At 37.8% G+C, this 18,848-nt stretch overlaps 3 protein-coding genes across 3 annotated transcripts; all 3 read right to left on the bottom strand.

Moving 5' to 3' along the window:
• Positions 1-1,600: 1,600 nt before the first annotated feature.
• Positions 1,601-2,476, bottom strand: LOC147556340 (uncharacterized). Its single transcript, XM_086658610.1, has one exon. It carries the CDS (start codon positions 2,474-2,476, stop codon positions 1,601-1,603), a length of 876 nt encoding a protein of 291 aa, XP_086514736.1.
• A 5,914-nt stretch (positions 2,477-8,390) lies between these two features.
• Positions 8,391-9,140, bottom strand: LOC147556341 (uncharacterized). Its single transcript, XM_086658611.1, has one exon. The coding sequence runs from the start codon at positions 9,138-9,140 to the stop codon at positions 8,391-8,393; it is 750 nt and encodes a 249-aa protein (XP_086514737.1).
• Positions 9,141-11,673: 2,533 nt separating this feature from the next.
• LOC147556342 (uncharacterized) lies at positions 11,674-12,372 on the bottom strand. The gene has a single exon (XM_086658613.1). The coding sequence runs from the start codon at positions 12,370-12,372 to the stop codon at positions 11,674-11,676; it is 699 nt and encodes a 232-aa protein (XP_086514739.1).
• Positions 12,373-18,848: the final 6,476 nt, after the last annotated feature.

The raw sequence follows: 18,848 nt of genomic DNA on the forward strand, positions 1-18,848 counted from the left end.
GACGAAGGTGCCTGTATAGATGGAGTGACAGGCTGACTGAGATTCGGGGTGAACGAGTCTGATGGGGTTGCCGATAGAAAGGAATCCGACTCTAGCCGATTGGTGGATTAAGTTAGGCTCGTGTCCGTTTGAACAGTGGATGCCTATAAGTCGGAGATGACGGAAGGTGTCGGAAAAACGAACGTCCCGTTGTCCAATATGGACAGAAACGGACGGGATGGCCGAGAGGATTGTTGATCAAGATTTTCGAACGGGAATCGATTTTCTTGAAAAGTAACATGACGAGATGTGTAGATTTTATGAGTGTTAAGATCATAGATTCTATAACCTTTTTTAGCGTAGGGATAACCAATGAATATGCCGGGAGAAGCGCAGACATCCATTTTATGACGTATCTTGGTATTGTGAGCGTGACAAAGACAACCAAAGACTCGAAGGTTGTCAAGAGAAGGGGGAGCCCATGAGTATCTCATGGGGCGATTGCCCTTGTAAGACGGGTGTTGGAATTTTATTGATTAAATATACCGCCGTGAGAACACACTCTCCCCAAAATTTGAGTGGTAAATTGGCTTGAAAGCGGAGTGCCCTAGCCACATCAATGATGTGACGGTGTTTGCGTTCTACCACCCAGTTTTGTTGAGGGGTGTAGACGGAACTCTTTTGATGAACAATTCCCTTAGTATTAAAAAATTTTTGAATCTCATTGGATAGAAATTCAGAGCTGTTATCGGATCGTAACGTTTGTAAAGAGGGGGATAGGAGATTGCCATTACCCGAACGCATGTTTGTAATGTTAGATTGGAATTGAGTAATGGTGTAATTCACAAATTTAGAAATTAGTTTGAAAGTTTCCGATTTGGAATGCATAAGATAAAGCCAAGTACATCGTGAGAAGTCGTCTACTAAGGTTAGAAAGTAGCGGCAACCGGATGTCGATGGTATATTGAACGGTCCCCATATATCGGCACGTATTAATTCAAAAATACGAGACGATTTAGATGAACTAGAAGGAAAAGAAAGACGTGGTTGTTTAGAGAGAGGACATATATCACACGGAACTTTATTTATTAATCCACTCTTAATACATGAATACTTAGAAGAAATAAAAGACAAACGTTCTAAAGACGGGTGGCCAAGTCGCCAATGCCATAAATTAGAATTACTAAAACTACTAGAAAGAAAAGATGAAAAAATCCTAGGTTCCGTGCGTAAGTAATAGAGGTCGTCATGAAGATCACCAAGTTCAATCGTCCTTGTCGTTGTCGGATCCTGAAAGACACAAGATGATTTATTAAAATAAACACCACAATATAATCAAGAGATTTATTGGTTTCAGAAACCAAAATAAGATTAAACTTAAAAGTCGGTATGTGTAAGACATTAAGAAGATGAAAATCTTTAGTAAAGGGAACGGAACCAATATGAATAACTTGTGAACGTGAACCGTCCGGTAAACGGACGTAGTAATGTGGTGGTGCCTTTGTATAAGACGAAAAGGAGGAGAGGGAGGCGCATATGTTTTTCGCGGCGCCGGAATCGATAATCCATGGAAGGATGTATGGAGGCATACCTGTGAAGTTGACGAGGGGATCGGTAGCGCCTAGATGGAGGGTGCCTGTAGCGGGTTTGTTACTCTCAAATAACGAACCAAGTAATGGTATTGGTCTTGGGTCATCGTGGTGGCTGAAGGCGCCCCCTGTTGTGACGGGTCAGAGACCGACCCTGTCATAACCGAGCCAGCGAGCTGGGTCTGTCGGGTACGTGGAGGATACCCATGCAATTTGTAGCATGTATCCTTCACGTGTCCATGTTGGTGACAGTTTTCACAATAAGGTTGAACCCTTTTCGGGCGTTGACGATCTTGTCGATCGGATCTATCAAAGCGTCCTCCCAATGGTTGTCCGACGGCTAGGGCAGCGACATCGGTGGTGACCATATCTGGGTGAGTTAGATTTTGTTGGATCTCTTCCTGTTTAACCATACTGTGAATTTTAAGAACAGAAGGGAAGGGATCCATAAGAAGTATTTGACTTCGGATAGCAGCAAAGCGATCATGGAGTCCTTGAAGGAACTCCATGGCTCGATCTTGATTAGATCGATCAATTAAAGCTTTACCGTGACCACATTGGCATGGTTCGACGGCAAGGAGAGATTGAAGCTCATCTTGGCGAGACTTGAGATTAGTGAAGTAAGTAGAGACGTCTAATCCGTCTTGTTTCATTGAAGAGATTGCACGTTTAAGTTGAAAAATTTTTGGTGCATTCGTTTGATGAAATCTATCATAAAGATTTGTCCAGATTTCAGCAGCAGATTCATCATATAAGATGGATTGACGAAGATCAGGAGAAACCGAGTTGACTAACCAACTGGATACGAGATCATTACATCTCTCCCATGCATGTAATTCAACCGGGGTTGTCGGTTTAGAGATTGAACCATCGACAAACCCGAACTTATCTTTGGCTCTTAAAGCCATTTTCATTCCTCTTCACCAGGAGGCATAGTTATCTCCGGAAGAAGAGGTGTGATCAATATAGTAGTAGGTGGTCACTATGATGAATATCATAGATTGCAGAAGAATGTGGAGGAGTGTTTGGAGTATAATTCGAACCTGATTCAGTAGGTGCGGACATGGTGAATAAAGAGAAAGATCGAAATTGTTTTTAAAAAAAAAAACGAGTGGCTCTTATACCATGTGAGAACTATCCTCTAGATAGTTCGAGTATTAGTCGAACGATAGAAAGATATTTCAGAATAGTAAAGAAGAAGCAGTTAGAGATTAATATTTCTCTTGTATTGATAACAATATAGGTTACAAGTATTTATAGACTTATGGGATACAGTTTTAGGGTAAATATAGGATAGAGATTACAAAGATTGATGGTAATCATAAATACAACAAGAGTCTTCTAGAAGATGGAACCGGGTGGGACCGGTTCCTGTTGCCCGATCGGGTCAGTCCGCCCGTGTACATGGATCGGATGGGGGTGGGACTCTAATACCTATTTTGTCCATTCAGAATAGAAAACAACAAGAAGAAAAATCAACTTTGTTCTAAAATAAAATCACTTCTGTTATGGAACCAAAACGTTTGAGGAACCAAACTCATATAGGCCGAAGCAAACAATGAGTGAACCAAGAAGTAAATTCAGTTGTGATGCCAATCAACGCATGTTCATCGTTAAGCCAAGTCTTATTTTGGTTGAAGTCGTAATTCGCCCGCTGAGACGACAATCTGCTTTAGCTCAAGCACTTCAAAAATTTCGTATTCTAGTTTGCCGGAGATTCTTCAAATTGGACACTTCACAAGTTTTTTTGTTCTAACTTGAAGGGGGTGTATTAAGATTATGTGGAGGATCAGAGTAGCCCTGGGAACGATGATCAAGAAGAAATCAAGGATATTTGAAGACCTACAAGATTTCTTTAATATAACTAAAATCTTATTATCAAAATGATTTAGTTGTTATGGACATGATATGATTAATTTTGTACACTATGGGCTATTTAATTAATGTCCCAAAATTATCCAAATTTGGTGGGCTATAGAAATATCCACCATTTTTTGTGTGTAGTTATGTAACTACCAAAGTATGGGTACGTTGAAGAGTAATATATTAAGATAAAGAGTCTAATACAGCAAATAAAGTAGAAAAACAAAATAACAGAAAGTAAAGTAGAAATTCAAAAAAGTAGAACTGAAGAAATACATAAGATAACGTCGATTTTTCGAGCATTCTTCATTCTGTAGCTTGCTATTCTGGCGGCTCCTCTTGGGAATGATATGCAATTTGATCTTTAGAGTCCTTCTGGTTGGCTGAGAGATAAAACTTCTATCTAACTTCCTGTAACAATGAAGATGGATTAAACATACATCCACCGTTTCACGAAGAAACGAGGATGTCTGAAAGATGGAACCATTAGATGGTTCCGAGTTATCCCGCCAGTATTCTCCATATGAAGAGACCATATCCACTCGAGTTCTACATTGTAGAAACAAGTTAGATACCTGGAAAATGGGATCGCCGACATAGCCCGAGTATAAATACCCAGCTAAACCGACAAACGATCGCAAATAAATTGCGAAAAGGGGTGGAAGTGAAAATATTACGGAACTTTGATAAAGAGTTAAGTCTATTAGATAACCAAATACAAAGTTAATCATCAAAAAGTGAGCAGTAAGATAAGAAACAAAAACAACATGGCAAAGGTGGAGATTGATGTTCGAAATATTGTGTCGTCCAGGATCGAAGGGGAAGTTGAGATGAAAGCTACTTATTTCTGGTTTGGTTGAGAGACAGAATTGCTCAGCAATTGTACGAATAATGTTCCTAAACTGCATAGGGTTAAAGATCGGTGAAACTAGAATGGATAGCCGTTCAACATGATCGTCAGTATGTCGATTACAAGCTAACACTATGTAACTAGCAAAAAAGCTATGATTGAGGTAGGTGTAAAGGTTCAACATAACTTGAAGACAGATGGAATCGAAATCAGATAGTAGATTTTCTCCATCTCTATTTTACTCAAGAAATGATGTAAAATAGAGTTGTAAAGGGTGGAAGGGGTCTCCCCTAAGAGATTGATTTAAGTTCTGTAAACAAGTAGAGATCGAAGAACTAAAGAGATTCAACAAAATGATGCACCAAAGATACTATGAAACCAGGTTAATATCAAGGATTAGAATACAAGCCCAAATCTGGAAACCCTAGAAGAATAGAGCAAAGCTTCAGTTATCTAAACCAAAAGCCAGCAAGAGCAAATCAAAACCAGACTAAGGGATTTCTACTACTAGAGAACTAAACATGCAAAAGATTTAAACTTCAAAACAGAAAATAGGGTAAAAGGGGTTTCTTCCCTGGATTGGAAGGGTTTGTTGTTGCTGTTACTTCCCTGGATTAGAAGAGGTGTTGCTAGCAGTTTCTTCTTTGATGGCTTTCTTGATCGATCATGGTTGTGTCTCGAAGAGCATGCCTTTCCGATTCGTCTCGATTAGGGTTTGAAGATTTCTTAGATCTAGTTTCTCTCTCTAAAAGTTAGAGAGAGAAGCTCTGAGTTAACTGTATATGGAGGAAGTTAGAAGGATTGAATAAGTATGGGTACGTTAGTAATTTACTTTTTAATTCAATAAATAGTTCTTAGATTACTTTCACGTTGTCTCTCTCTCAATTTACTTTTGAAAACCAACTGCAGACCCTGCACGAACTCTTAACATTGTTTCTCTCTCAAGTTCAACTAGTAATGGACTCTAGTAAGTATTTGTGACGCCCCAAGCCCTAGCAGTTGTCGATATTGTCTCCGCTTTAGACACCTCACACTGCTACGAGGCGTTGTTCTTGACAAGGCTTCACGAGCCCCCTAAAATGCCTCGACACTTATCAAGCTTGAGCGTACACCTCTAGTCCATGCTCCAGATACTCTCGTGAGCGATGTGGGACTATCACAAGGAGATGAAGAGATTCAAAAGCCACCCCACTACTCGATTCTCTTGACGTTTAAGGCAAGTTTATGTCTTTATATGACTTGAATAGCCTCTTTCATAGAGAAATCAACAACTAGAGAATACTATAAACCCTAGATTTGATATAATGTTAATAGAAATTAGGGATCATGAAACCACTACATGTTAGAATGTAATAAATCGAACACTCTTATAAAACTAGAATTTTAGGTCACTTTGTACTATATCTATATTCTAATTATTGAAAGAAACTTGCCTTAATGATGTATGTAATGACCTGTATAATTCCTATTTCATTCTCAAGCCATATTCATGTATAGGAATCTAATTTAGTACGATGATAAGAAAATTCAGCAAGCATTATATTGAAAATTATGACTTAAAACCCATCATTATCATGATTTACTTGTATACCTCTTATAATTAGATGTCTCTTACTAATAGACAATATCCTTTAAGTAGATATATGTGCATGTGTTAGAATTCAGCATGATATAAGAATTGTAAGCTATTGTCATACATAGATTACTACTTGCAAAAAGTTATCGGTATGAAATTAGTAGGTTATAATAATATATTGGTCAATATGACTTTGATTTATGTATGTTGTGGTGTGATGTTATTATGTGTGTGTGATGTGATGGAATTGGAGTTGGTGGAGGGTTGTTTGAGTGTTGTGGTTGGTCTGACCCTCTTTACCGACTATTTGTTACGATGACCGATGGGTTCACATGTTAAAGGCGTACAGAGGTACGACCTAGGTATGGAGCGTATGGGTCAGCGCTAACACAAGGGTAACCTTGTGGACTACACTCTAATTCAACGAGGGTTATGGAAAGGGTTTAGATGAGATCTAATTTCCCCGGTGGACACCAACTTATCATATCGCTTTTGGTTGTTTTTTACAAATGTGGCTTCCTTTATTATAATGGTCACGACTTGAATACTAACTTTGAACACCTTTATATGTGATTGGTTGTCTATTTGTTTTGATAGTTCTTGAAACTGTCTATTAAGGCTTTAGGGATTTCGAAATCTACTTGTTGGTTCTGACCCAACCTAATATTTTTCAGCTCAAGGAAATCGTGAAGTGTCACCTGCTTGAGTCTTAGTTAGGCCTTGAAGAATTTCATAACTATTTTTTTTCTTTAGTAAATAGTTATTTGGAGTTATATCTCCTAGACAGTTAGTTCTTTCATTGTTCTTGTCTGACCTGCGTGTCGATGATTTAGAGACTTCATTTCAGTTTTGAGAACTTAATAAAGTTTATTTTAGTTGATTTATTGTTGCTTATGAGCTTCATATTTTGATGTTTTTTTGTCTCTTTTGATGAGTATATCGATTGTGTTTGTTGTTCTACGGGAGAATGCTTTAAGTTTAGGTTTTTGTGACGACTGACGTGAAAATCTGGACTTGGATCTACAATCATTTACATCTCTTTAAGTCAACAAATAATTCTTAGATTATTTGCATTATTTGTATTCTTCATTATTTCTTTGTACAGGAGTAATGAAAATCCATCACTAACTGCTCCTGACAAAGATATTCATTACCGATATTGTTTTGAATATTATTTGGTCATTGTTATCAAAGAGATACTCGAGAAACCCAGGACATATTTAATCAATCTCAGCCCATTAGTAGTTATTTTGGAGTATCCAAAATATCTCTAGAGGATAAAATTTTTGGTCAATTAGATTTGATGTAGGGAGCAACTTTATTTTGAGTAAGAAAATTGACTTGTTTGTGTTTTTGTTCCCTAATCTTCGTGTTCCACCTCAGACAACAACTCACTACCTCCGACCACCATTGTCATCTCTTTCTGTATCTTTCTCCCCCTCTCTCATTCCTACTCTCTTTTGTCGCTTTCTCACTATTCTAAAAAGAGAATGGTTGGGATAGAGGAGAGAGAAAGCCCCGGCCTGAGAGATTTTAAGTAGTTATTTTCTCCACCATTTTTGGTGGTTTATCCTCTTTAAATTTACGGTTATCAATTTTTTAGGCAGTTTCTTGGTATGGTTGTTTACCTGAGGAGGGATCCCTTCTCCAGATTTTCCTCTTATTAGTTTGTTTATTGTTTAGATCTACAATAAGAATATTTGAATTTTATACCTTTCTGGTTTTTGTGAGATTAAGTCTCCTTTCATCTTTATCCTTTCTATCTTCTTCTTCAATATACAATTATCTTTTCATGGAAGCAACAAACAATAAATTCGAGGTCGTGACTATGGAGGATCATACTAATACTATAGTTGAAGCCGATGTGCCGGAGGTTATGGATTCGGGAGTAAATAAAAATGGAGTGCCAAAATTTCTGTGCACTAAAGGATTAAGATCAATATTGGTGTGGCTATGAATAGGCTATCAAGAGTTATTGTTGGTCCTTGAAAGTTGAGAGGATTGTATATTTGTATTTTCTCTATTATTACCATTTTCTTTTTCTTGTGTCGGTGTCTAGTCAATTTCTTTCTCTTCATGAGGCACTTTACATTTAAAGGTATGTAACTCTCATGAAGTCTTTATAGGAGAGAAATAACAATTATCATCCATGTAATTTGTGTTTCATCACTAATGAATGAAAATGGTTCACTTGGTTTCAAAAAAAAAAAAAAAAAGAGATTGGTTTCCTTTGGCAGAACCCCCTTCGTCTGAAAAGACGAAAGAAATTTCGATCGAGGATTTTGTGATTGGTCGACCAACTACTAACATCTCGTCGTCGACCGGCCACAAGATGAATAGTGTACATCTGTGATGTATCAACAACAAATGCTGTGACAAATGTACTAATCTTTCTTTTTTTTTCTTTTTTTTTTTGAATAACAGCCATTAAACAAATCACGATTACAAAGTTAGACCCAAACCAAAAAAACAACAAAACTCAGGGGTTACACTGTAATCAAATTAACAACAGGGGCTAAAAACTTAATAAGAACTAGGTGAGGGATAAAAACGAAGCAGCCAACTCATGGGCGTAATTATTCTGAACCCTAGGGCAGTAAAGGATCTCAAGCTGAAGCCCATTAATCCTCTCACGAATTCTTTCTATCTGGTCCGTTAATCTCCAGGGAGGGACCAAATCCACGTCTCTTATTAACTCAAGTAAAACCCTAGCGTCCCCTTCTATTAGATAAGAAGAGAGACTCATTTCTTCAGCTAGGGTTGTACCTAACTCCATGGCTGCGATCTCACTATACATAGGGGAAATCGACTCGATCAAGCTTGCTCGAGAGTTAAGAATTTCTCCCTTAGAGTTTCTCACTATTGCTGCACATGAAGCAGATGTTGCCCTAAAAGCACCATCGAAATTTATTTTAATTGTTCCTTCTGGCGGTGGACACCAAAGTGATTCCTGCATCGATTCGTTAGTATTCAAAATAGAGATGGATGGAGAAACATACCTTAAGGATTCTGTTACAGTCCACCAGCATCTCTGCAAATTTGGCGATTTATTTTGGAAGATTTTTTCATTCTTTAACTTCCACCAATTCCACAACAGATAAGTAATCTTATACCAATAATTTTGTCTCCTGTCTTTATCCTTAAGAATTTTTGAAAGATTTCTAATAGGATCTGTTCTAATATCATTTAGATCTGTGATACCTGCTATGTGAATCAGTTGACCAAACAAAGGGCACTCACCGAATAAATGTTCAATACTTTCCAGATTGACCGAGTTGCACATCTTGCATGTTTGATCTATATAAGGAAGTCTGATCCCTATATTGGTAAGTGTAGGAAGACCTTTATGAATGAATTTTCATACAAAGTTTTGTATTTTAGGTTGCATTTGGTTCATCTTCCAAAATTGGGACCAAGGAAATTCATATGCTTCTGTTGTTAGTACTGGATTAGTCTTTATTTCCGTATAATATGATTTTGCAGAGAACTTCCCACTTTCTATAGGACACCAAATCAGTTTATCACTCTGATAATTAACATGAATAGGTATATTAAGAATATTGTTGGCTTCCATTGCATTAAAATGCCTTCGTATAAGAGCTGAGTCCCATTCATGAGTATCCTGCATAATTAGTTGAGAAACATGTATAATATTATGAGGTAAAGTGTGAGTATTCGAAGGGATGTTCTCTATCATATTAGGTATCCAAGGATCATTCCTGATATTTATCAAACTACCATTAGCCACCTGATAAATGATATTTTTCCTGATAGTATCTTTAGTTTGGTTAATGGCTTTCCAAAAGTTTGATGATCTAGCAGTAGGTCTATGTGTCAAAAAAGAATCATTCTTAAGATATTTAGCATGAATAAGTTTAACCCATACCTCATTTGGATTAGTGAGGAACTTCCAGGTCATTTTTGCGATTAGGGATTGATTTACCTCATTAATAGTCCTAATACCTAATCCTCCTTTGTGTTTGGGACTGGCTATAATATCCCAATTTATAAAATGAATCTTTCTATCTGTGACATCATGTCCCCACCAGAAACATCTCTCAATTTTATCAAGGTGTTTAGCTACTCCTTTTGGCATAATTTGATAACTGCAATTGTAAGTACAAAAAGAAGCTAAGATTGATTTAATTAATGTGGTCCTCCCTACCTGAGAAATATATTTTTGCTTCCATCCTGATAAAGAATTCTGGAATTTGTCTATTAGCCACTTATAACTATCTATTCTATTGTCTTTTTTGAGTACAAGGGCTCCTAGATATTTCTCTCTATCTGTCATTAGAGGAGCATGAAGCTTGTGGACAAATTGGCTAGTTATATTGGTGGGAACTCCTCTGCTGAAATACAAGGAAGATTTAGAGTAATTTACCTGTTGGCCAGAGAAGCTACCATAATGTTCCATAATTCGAATAACAGTATCTAGATTATTAATAGTTGCTTCACCAAAAATGATAAGATCATCAGCGAATAGTAAATGTGTAATAGTAGGAGCTGACTGATTGATCTTATATCATGTAAAAGAACCTTGAGTTTCATAATAATTAAACAGGAGGGAGAGTGACTGTGAGGATAATATAAATAGATAGGGCGATAACGGACAGCCCTGTCTAAGGCCTCTAGTGGCCTGAAAGTCCCCAACAGTAGTACCATTGATCTGAATGTTGAATCTCGCAGTCGTAATACGCGACATAATGAGATTAAGAATTCGACCATTTAATCCCGTTGCCTTAAGTACTAGTTCAAGAAAATCCCAGTTAACTCTATCGTAGGCTTTTGCCATGTCCATTTTAAGTGAGAAAAAACCTTTCTTAGCTTTTGACTCATGCATCCAATGGAGGAGTTCCTTAGTGATTATAATGTTATCCATAATCTGTCTGTTGGGCACAAATGCATTCTGAGTCCACATAATACCTTCCTCAAGATATGGTCTAATTTTATTGGCTATAATTTTAGTGATGAATTTATAGACCGAATTGCAAAGGGATATCGGTCTAAACTCCGAGGTAGTACTCGGATTCCTCGTTTTAGGAATTAAGGCAATAGTAATAAAATTTAAATGCGGATCGATCAAACCTGTTGAGAATGCTGATTGAATATATGCAATGAGATCTTGACAAATAGCGTCCCAATTATGTTGAAAAAAGAAACAAGGTAAGCCTTCTGGTCCCAGACTTTGATCGAGCCCATTTCCATTACTACTGTCTTAATTTCCTCAGCCGAAGGGATCCTAGAGATATCAGTCAGTTGTTCGACCGAGAATACCTTATATGCATTAATTACTTCGGCTGGCGGTTCTGATACTTGAGTTGCCGTAAATAAATTCTGAAAAAAGTCAATAAATTCCTGCGAGATGTCTTCGATGTTATTGGTGGACTGTCCATTGCTTAATGTAATTTGGTGGATTTTGTTTCTCTGTTTTCTGACTGACATGGCGATGTGGAATGCTTTTGTGTTCCTATCCCCATTCTAAACCCACTTAGATCTCGTTCTTTGTTCTGCTTTGGTTTTTTTAATGTTTTCCAACCAAATAATTTCGTCCTGAATTTTTCCTTCTATACGTAAGATAGCCGAAGTAGACTGTAGTGATTGAATGTCAAGAAGTCTTTTTCTCAAAATACTAAGTCTATTTTTGATAACCCCAAAAGCTCTCCTACTCCAATGTTTGACATAATTCTTTACCTGGTCAACTTTTTCTAGAAAATTTCCTTCTGAACTTAACCATTTTTTTTCAAATATCTGTTTGTAGTCAGCATGTTTTGTCCAAAAAATCTCGAACCTTGAAAGGTATTGATAGGTTGTCCTTAAACAATAAATTTAAGTAATATCGGTGCATGATCGCTATTATAGCGGGGTAAATGAAAGACTCCCGCCTCCGGATATCTAGTTAACCATTGAGCGTCACAAAGAACTCTATCCAGTCTTTCTTTTGTTAAATGATGTAGCGCTTTGTTATTTGTCCATGTGAAAGCAGGTCCATTAAAACCCAGGTCCAACAGATTAGCATTAAGGATGAACTGTTTAAAATTAGACATAAACGGAATATTAGAATGACCACCCCATTTTTCATTATTACTACAGATAGCATTTAAGTCTCCAATACAACTATAAGGATTAGAAATATTCTGGATACGAGTTAGGAGACTATTCCAGAAATTAGGTCTATCTCTAATATTAGGCGGTCCATAAATACACAAGATATCCCACGGCTCAGTATAGGGGATATTAACCGTTGCATGAATAAGATTATTAGAAGTATAGTGAATATCCATGTGAATATCCTCCTGCCAATATAGGAGGAGACCTCCACTACGACCTACCGACGGAACAGAAATATACTTATTAAGATTTGCATTAATAAAACAATTCAGAGGTACATAATTAGATAATTTAGTTTCGGAGAGAAAAACCATAGAAGGTTTTGTCGCTCCTAGGAACTGATTAAGTGTCTCTTTTGTCGGGGTGTTCCCAAGTCCCCGACAATTCCACGCTAAGACACTCATTGATTCTTCGGCATTTGGGTTGCCGGGACCCTTTCATTGTTACCCAATACCAGTTGATCCGATGATCTTCTGTAGAACTTTGAAGTTCTATCCTCATTCGATATCATATCCTCGTCTTCACAACCATCCGAACTTTGTGCTCCAGAATGTTGACCCTGTACGGTAAGTGAGTTTCCTGAAAAAACAGCATTAGTGTATAATCCCGTTGCACCATATGAAGTATCCAGACCTCTTTTCTTCGTTTTAGATAATCTCAATAATAATTCCCCAAAATTAGTGTGAATAGAAAAGTCCGGTACAACTTCATTGTTATTGTTTACCATATCAGACTGGTTATGGGTATTAGTCTCACTAATCAAAGATTTCTCTGTACCAAAAGAATCAAGGTCCCTAGTTTTATTTCTAGCATTAAAAGGGACCTTAAAATCCTCACTGTAAGAAGAAGACATTGCTTTAGTCACTTTAAAACGTTGTTCTTCGGAGAGATTCTGTTTTAATAAATCATTTAAGGCTAACATCGTAGGACAAAACTTAATAGTATGACCAGTCAAACCACAAGAGATACAAAATCTAGGTAATTTCTCGACCTTAAGAGGAATGGCCACTATTTTGGTGTTAGAGAGTTTAAGATAAACTCGTTGAGGGATTGCCTGTTTAAGACTCAATTCAATTCGAGCTCTGGCAAACACACACCATTTAATCGCCTCCTCGGACGTAGTAGGAATAAAGTTTCCCAATGGTGCTGCTAACCTATTCACTATGGTACTATTAAGATGACTCGGCGGCAATCCGTGCATCTGGACCCAGAACCATGCTGAATCAAACGTTTGATCTCCCGGCATGACATCTTGAGTACATTTCTTCAGGACAATCAATTCATCTTGGATAACCCAAGGGGAACTTTCAAAAGCCAGATCCAATTTTGTAGCCGTAAGAAACTTGATTAAGAAAGTGTTATCTTTTATTTCTGATACATTAAATCTATTTGGTCCATGAATGACCCTCGATAATCTCGATAATGCAAGATTAATGTCAATCTTCCTATCACTTTGAAACCAAACCACACCATGTTTGACAATTTCCATCTCCCAGGGAGGCAGGTCTTCCACATCAACCAGAATAGGAGGTTGTTCCTCCGTAGTTAAGGCTGCAAATTTCTGAATAAACTGGTTACTAGGTTCCGCCATTGAAATAAGAAAACGAAAAGAATGATTAAGCGTTGAAACTGATTAAGATTAGAACACGAAAAGAGGATAATGAAACAGAGAAACTCCCAAAGAGTGACAAAAACTGGAATTCCAGGCTTAAATCAGCCTGAATTCGAGAAAAGAGAAGTTCAAATCCCCGGTAACTGCCAGTAACCGTGTCAAAAAGTGGAAAAACTGAATAACTGCTCAATAAAAACTAATTGCACCACCAAAACTGGTGTTGACCGATGACTATTATAACCGTCTCCGCCCGGGAGCAAACTAATCAATGCCACACTTTCTCTCACTACCTGTCTTTCTTCCTTTTCTTTATATGTACTAAAGCTAAATGTACTAATCTTTCAGAAGGAGATATTTCCATTTTTTTAGCTTCGGTATCAAGGAGACTGCTATGAGCCTCTTAACAAAAAAAAAAAAAAAGGAGACTGCTATGAGCCATCAGTTCGTTTTTACATACAAGCAGCCAAATATTCACTTCTTTTTGTACCTTTTTTCATCCTGACCTACGATGGTACTTACAGGAAAATTGTTTAAGAGCGTGGATGTCACACGCCTTAGAAAACAGACTAGTGGCTCTCAAATTCAGGATGATTGAAGTCCAATGGCATCCATCCTTTATTACATTGAAACAAATTAAATATATATATATATAGGCCAGCGCTTTGGGGAAAGTAAAATAGTTTCCGGGGTGTGAAGACTGGGTCAAAAGTTGGTCAATTTTGTTTGACAATTTTATTTTGTTAGTTGTTAGAGGGAAAAATAACAAACCCCCACCTCACCTCTCTCTCTCCACCTCATCTTCTCTCTCCCTACCATTCTCTCTCTCTCTTCTCCAATTAAGTCGCCGGTCGGAAAATTTCTAGAGAGAGAGAATGAGTGAATTTTTTTTTTTCATGGTCGTCGGCTGGAAAATTTTCCGGACGGCGACTTAATCGGAGAAGAGAGAGAGAGAATGGTAGGGAGAGAAAAGATGAGGTGGAGAGAGAGAGAGGTGAGGTGGAGGGAGGTGAGGTGGAGAGTTTTTTATTTTGAACCATATTCCCCATAAAATATGTTTCCCCGGAAACTTTTCAAAATTTTGCATATTCCCTTTGAAATTTCACACCCCGAAAACTATTTAGCTTTCCCCAAAGCGCTGGCCTATATATATAGGCCAGCGCTTTGGGGAAAGCTAAAAAGTTTCCGGGGTGTGAAGACTTGGTCAAAAATTGGTCAATTTTGTTTGACAATTTTATTTGGGGGAAAGCAAAATACTTCTCCACCTCACCTCACTCTCTCTCCACCTCACCTCACTCTCTCTCCACCTCACCTCACTCTCTCTCCACCTCACCTCTATCTTCTCCGATTAGGTCGGCCGGCGACCATTAAAAAAAAAAAAAAATTCGCCGGAGTTCCGGTCTGTTCTTCAACAGACCGATCTGGTCTGTTGAAGAACGGACCAGATCTGGTCTGTTCTTCAACAGGCCAGATCGGTATGTTCTTCAACAGACCGGGACTCCGGCGAAGGGGAAACCCCTTCGCCGGAGTTTCTAGAGAGAGAGAGAGTGAAATTTTTTTTTTTTTTTAATGGTCGCCGGCCGGAAAATTTTCCGGTCGGCAACCAAATCGGAGAAGACAAAGAGGTGAGGTGGAGAGAGAGTGAGGTGAGGTGGAGATAGAGTGAGGTGAGGTGGAGAGAGAGTGAGGTGAGGTGGAGTGTTTTTTTTATTTCCCCTTAAAATTTATTTCCCCGGAAAATCTTTAAAATTTTACATATTCCCTTTAAAATTTCACACCCCGGAAACTATTTAGCTTTCCCCAAAGCGCTGGCCTATATATATATGGGTGTTTTTTCAACGCAAAAAACTGTGTAGGGTGCCAAAGTCCCTTATTTCATACAATCACACCCATTTTGTATCTTTAGGATTTGCTATTTGATAAGTTCTGTTACAAATCAAGAAGATTTCACTTGATAATATTTCAACTTTTATATTATTTGATCCTCATTTTTAAATGTTACACGAAATGAGAAAATTTTGTGGCTTAATAAAACATAATTAAGATGCACCAAATTATTTAGACATTGGAATTTGCAGAAGATCAGTAAATCACTCATTAAAGTCTATATCAATATTCATTCCGTACATGTCACATATTACATCTGTCGAATCGGGATTCATAGAGGGCCAACGCTTTGGGGAAAGCTAAAAAGTTTCCGGGGTGTGAAGACTTGGTCAAAAATTGGTCAATTTTGTTTGACAATTTTATTTAGGGGGGAAAGCAAAATACTTCTCCACCTCACCTCACTCTCTCTCCACCTCACCTCTATCTTCTCCGATTAGGTCGCCGGCCGGAAAATTTCACTCTCTCTCTCTCTCTAGAAACTCCGGCGAAGGGGTTTCCCTTCGCCGGAGTTCCGGTCTGTTCTTCAACAGACCAGATCTGGCCTGTTGAAGAACAGACCAGATCGGTCTGTTCTTCAACAGACCGGAAGTGGTCTGTTGAAGAACAGACCAGTCCGGTCTGTTCTTCAACAGATCCGGTCTTCAATAGACCGGGACTCCGGCGAAGGGAAACCCCTTCGCCGGAGTTTCTAGAGAGAGAGAGAGTGAAATTTTTTTTTTTTTTTTTTAATGGTCGCCGGCCGGAAAATTTTCCGGTCGGCGACCAAATCGGAGAAGACAAAGAGGTGAGGTGGAGAGAGAGTGAGGTGAGGTGGAGATAGAGTGAGGTGAGGTGGAGTGTTTTTTTTTTATTTCCCCTTAAAATTTATTTCCCCGGAAAATCTCTAAAATTCTACATATTCCCTTTAAAATTTCACACCCCGAAAACTATTTAGCTTTCCCCAAAGCGCTGGCCGGCCTCTCCAGGAGTGTTGCTATAACATGGCATTTGTGAGTGTTTTGTTTAACATATTAGATGTGATTTTTCTTTCTGACTATAACATGGCGTTTGCTATAATTGTTTTGTAGCGGATCAATTTCATATCTCTCCAAAACAAAAAGATTTATAATACTATATGATTACATAAATAAAGAAATTTTTTTTTGAATATTGAGTATATTGATTATATAGCAAATCTAGGAATATTGAACTTAAGTATAAATAAAGTATTTAATGTGGGTTTTCAATCATTTAATTTCGTCGGACTTTAGGCCAGTCCCCCTTCTCGACGTTCCCGGAGGGTGGCTCTTCACTTGGTGTTCACTATTCTAGGGTCTTGGCACTAACAATGGCACAGACTTTCACTTCGACTTAGTCCTCAGCTCGTGAATCTGGCTATCTAAATTATTTCGACAGTTATCGTGTTTATCAAATCGTATCAATGTACTAATAGAATATTGATAATGTAAAAGTTTATTAGTCATCTACGAAAATAATATGTGAGAATGTAAGCGAGATACAACTTTCAACTCCTTTGGATAGTGTTAAAGAATTCTGATTCCACAAACACCAAAAATCGAAACCCAGAATCCATAAATCACTCTAAACCCAAATCTATCTTCCAGAAAAAACTAAAAAATCACACACACCATAATAAATAAAAATAAGAAAATGGAGCTTTATGCTCCACTATAACATCGTCTTTGCAATGGTTTCTGTTTGTTTTAGGGTTTTGATCCTCTAGCCTTCTTCAATAAATACTTAAAATAAGCTATTAACTAGGGTTTAGCTTCTTTTAAGCCATACATGAGGCCTTGCCCCGTTTGATCCTGCTTAAAAAAAGTTAAAAGTCTAACTTTTAGCTTATTTTAAGCGCTTATTGAAAATTTCACGCGTTTGGTTCAGAAAAGCTGCAACTTATTTTAAGCTAGAAAAACACAATTTCTCCAATTTCGTGACTTTTTTTGTAGTTGCTTTTAAAAAGCTAGACCGCTATCACAACCACTTCACCACCTCCATCAAAACCACTCTACCACCTCCGCCACCACAATCACTCCACCACCTCTGGCCATCACCCCACCACTCTGCCACCATTCCACCACCATTGCCAACACTTCACCACTTCCGGTGAAACTCCATCACCACAATTCCACCACTTTCGCCGCAACTCCACTACCGCCACCACAACTATTCTACAACGATCAAAAAAATTTACAACCACTCCACCACCTTCACCGCCACTCTACCCTCATCACCGACACTTCACCACCTCCCCCTCAAGTCCACAACCGCCGGCATAAGTTCACTTTCGACGCAACTCCATCACCACCACTCCAGTTTCACCCTAACTCCACCACCGCAACGTTCCACAACCACTTCACAACCATCACCACAAATTGACTACTCCACCGCCACACTATACCACTTCCACAAACACCATTTCACCATCAGTGTTGCAACTTAACCCGCCTAACCACCCACACCCCCTCCACTCTATCACCACCATCACTACCACAACTCTGCCACCATTAAGCACCACCACAACCGCCACAACATGTCCACCACCATTAAGCACCACCACTTCCTCATTACCAACACACCATAATTCTTAGTATATCGCTCTCACCATCAATACTAAAACCACCGTCACCATTACATAAGGTTCAAATTTCTCAATTTTTAACTTCTATGAGTTTATGAAAAATTAAAATTTTATATTATTCTATCTTGTTTTTAATATTTATATATATTTTTTATTAATATAACAATATAGATATATTATTTTAATAATTACAATATGAAGATTACATTTTTTGTCAAGTGTCATATTGATTTTTTAAGATATAAAAGCACTTTTTATATAGAGTACCAAACGACTCAGATAGATTTTTAAAGACGCTTTTATTTATAGACTAATAGAAAAACTATTCTTAAATTATTACAAACTATAAGTGTTTCAGTATTTTACAAATGAGAAACCTGATGCATGAGCACTTAAGCTTCTCAATCCAAAGAGTTGTTGGATGCTTAAAGAAGACAAATAAAAATTAGTGATGATGCTGATAGTTTAGGACTTTAGGCCATCATACTCTCTAGATAAAGAAGGTTTTGTGAAAGTTGGGATCATGCACTCATGCCCTGGGGCTTTGATAGAGAGGGGAGAAATGACTCCACCAGGAAAAACTATCCCAATCCTCATAAAACGTAGTCTAATAGGATGGTCAAAAGTAAAACGTGAAAGAACCATGTCTACATCAAGAGTCCAGGAATTGTATCTGATTATGATGCCATTTGGAAGTTCTCTTTATTTGATTTAAAAGCATTGATAAGAAATAATATCACATGACATGTGTATATATATATACATGTAATGGTGAAGGGTCCCTAATTTAAAATGAAACTGAA

The sequence above is a fragment of the Eschscholzia californica genome, unplaced genomic scaffold (genome assembly GCF_041429995.1).
Source record: "Eschscholzia californica isolate CP2 unplaced genomic scaffold, dmEscCali1.0.p SCAF_2, whole genome shotgun sequence".
NCBI classification, from domain to species: domain Eukaryota; kingdom Viridiplantae; phylum Streptophyta; class Magnoliopsida; order Ranunculales; family Papaveraceae; genus Eschscholzia; species Eschscholzia californica.

Coding starts and splice junctions, on each gene's coding strand:
- LOC147556340 (XM_086658610.1), bottom strand. CDS start 2,476: ATGGCTTTAAGAGCCAAAGATAAGTTCGGGTTTGTCGATGGTTCAATC.
- LOC147556341 (XM_086658611.1), bottom strand. CDS start 9,140: ATGTGCAACTCGGTCAATCTGGAAAGTATTGAACATTTATTCGGTGAG.
- LOC147556342 (XM_086658613.1), bottom strand. CDS start 12,372: ATGAGTGTCTTAGCGTGGAATTGTCGGGGACTTGGGAACACCCCGACA.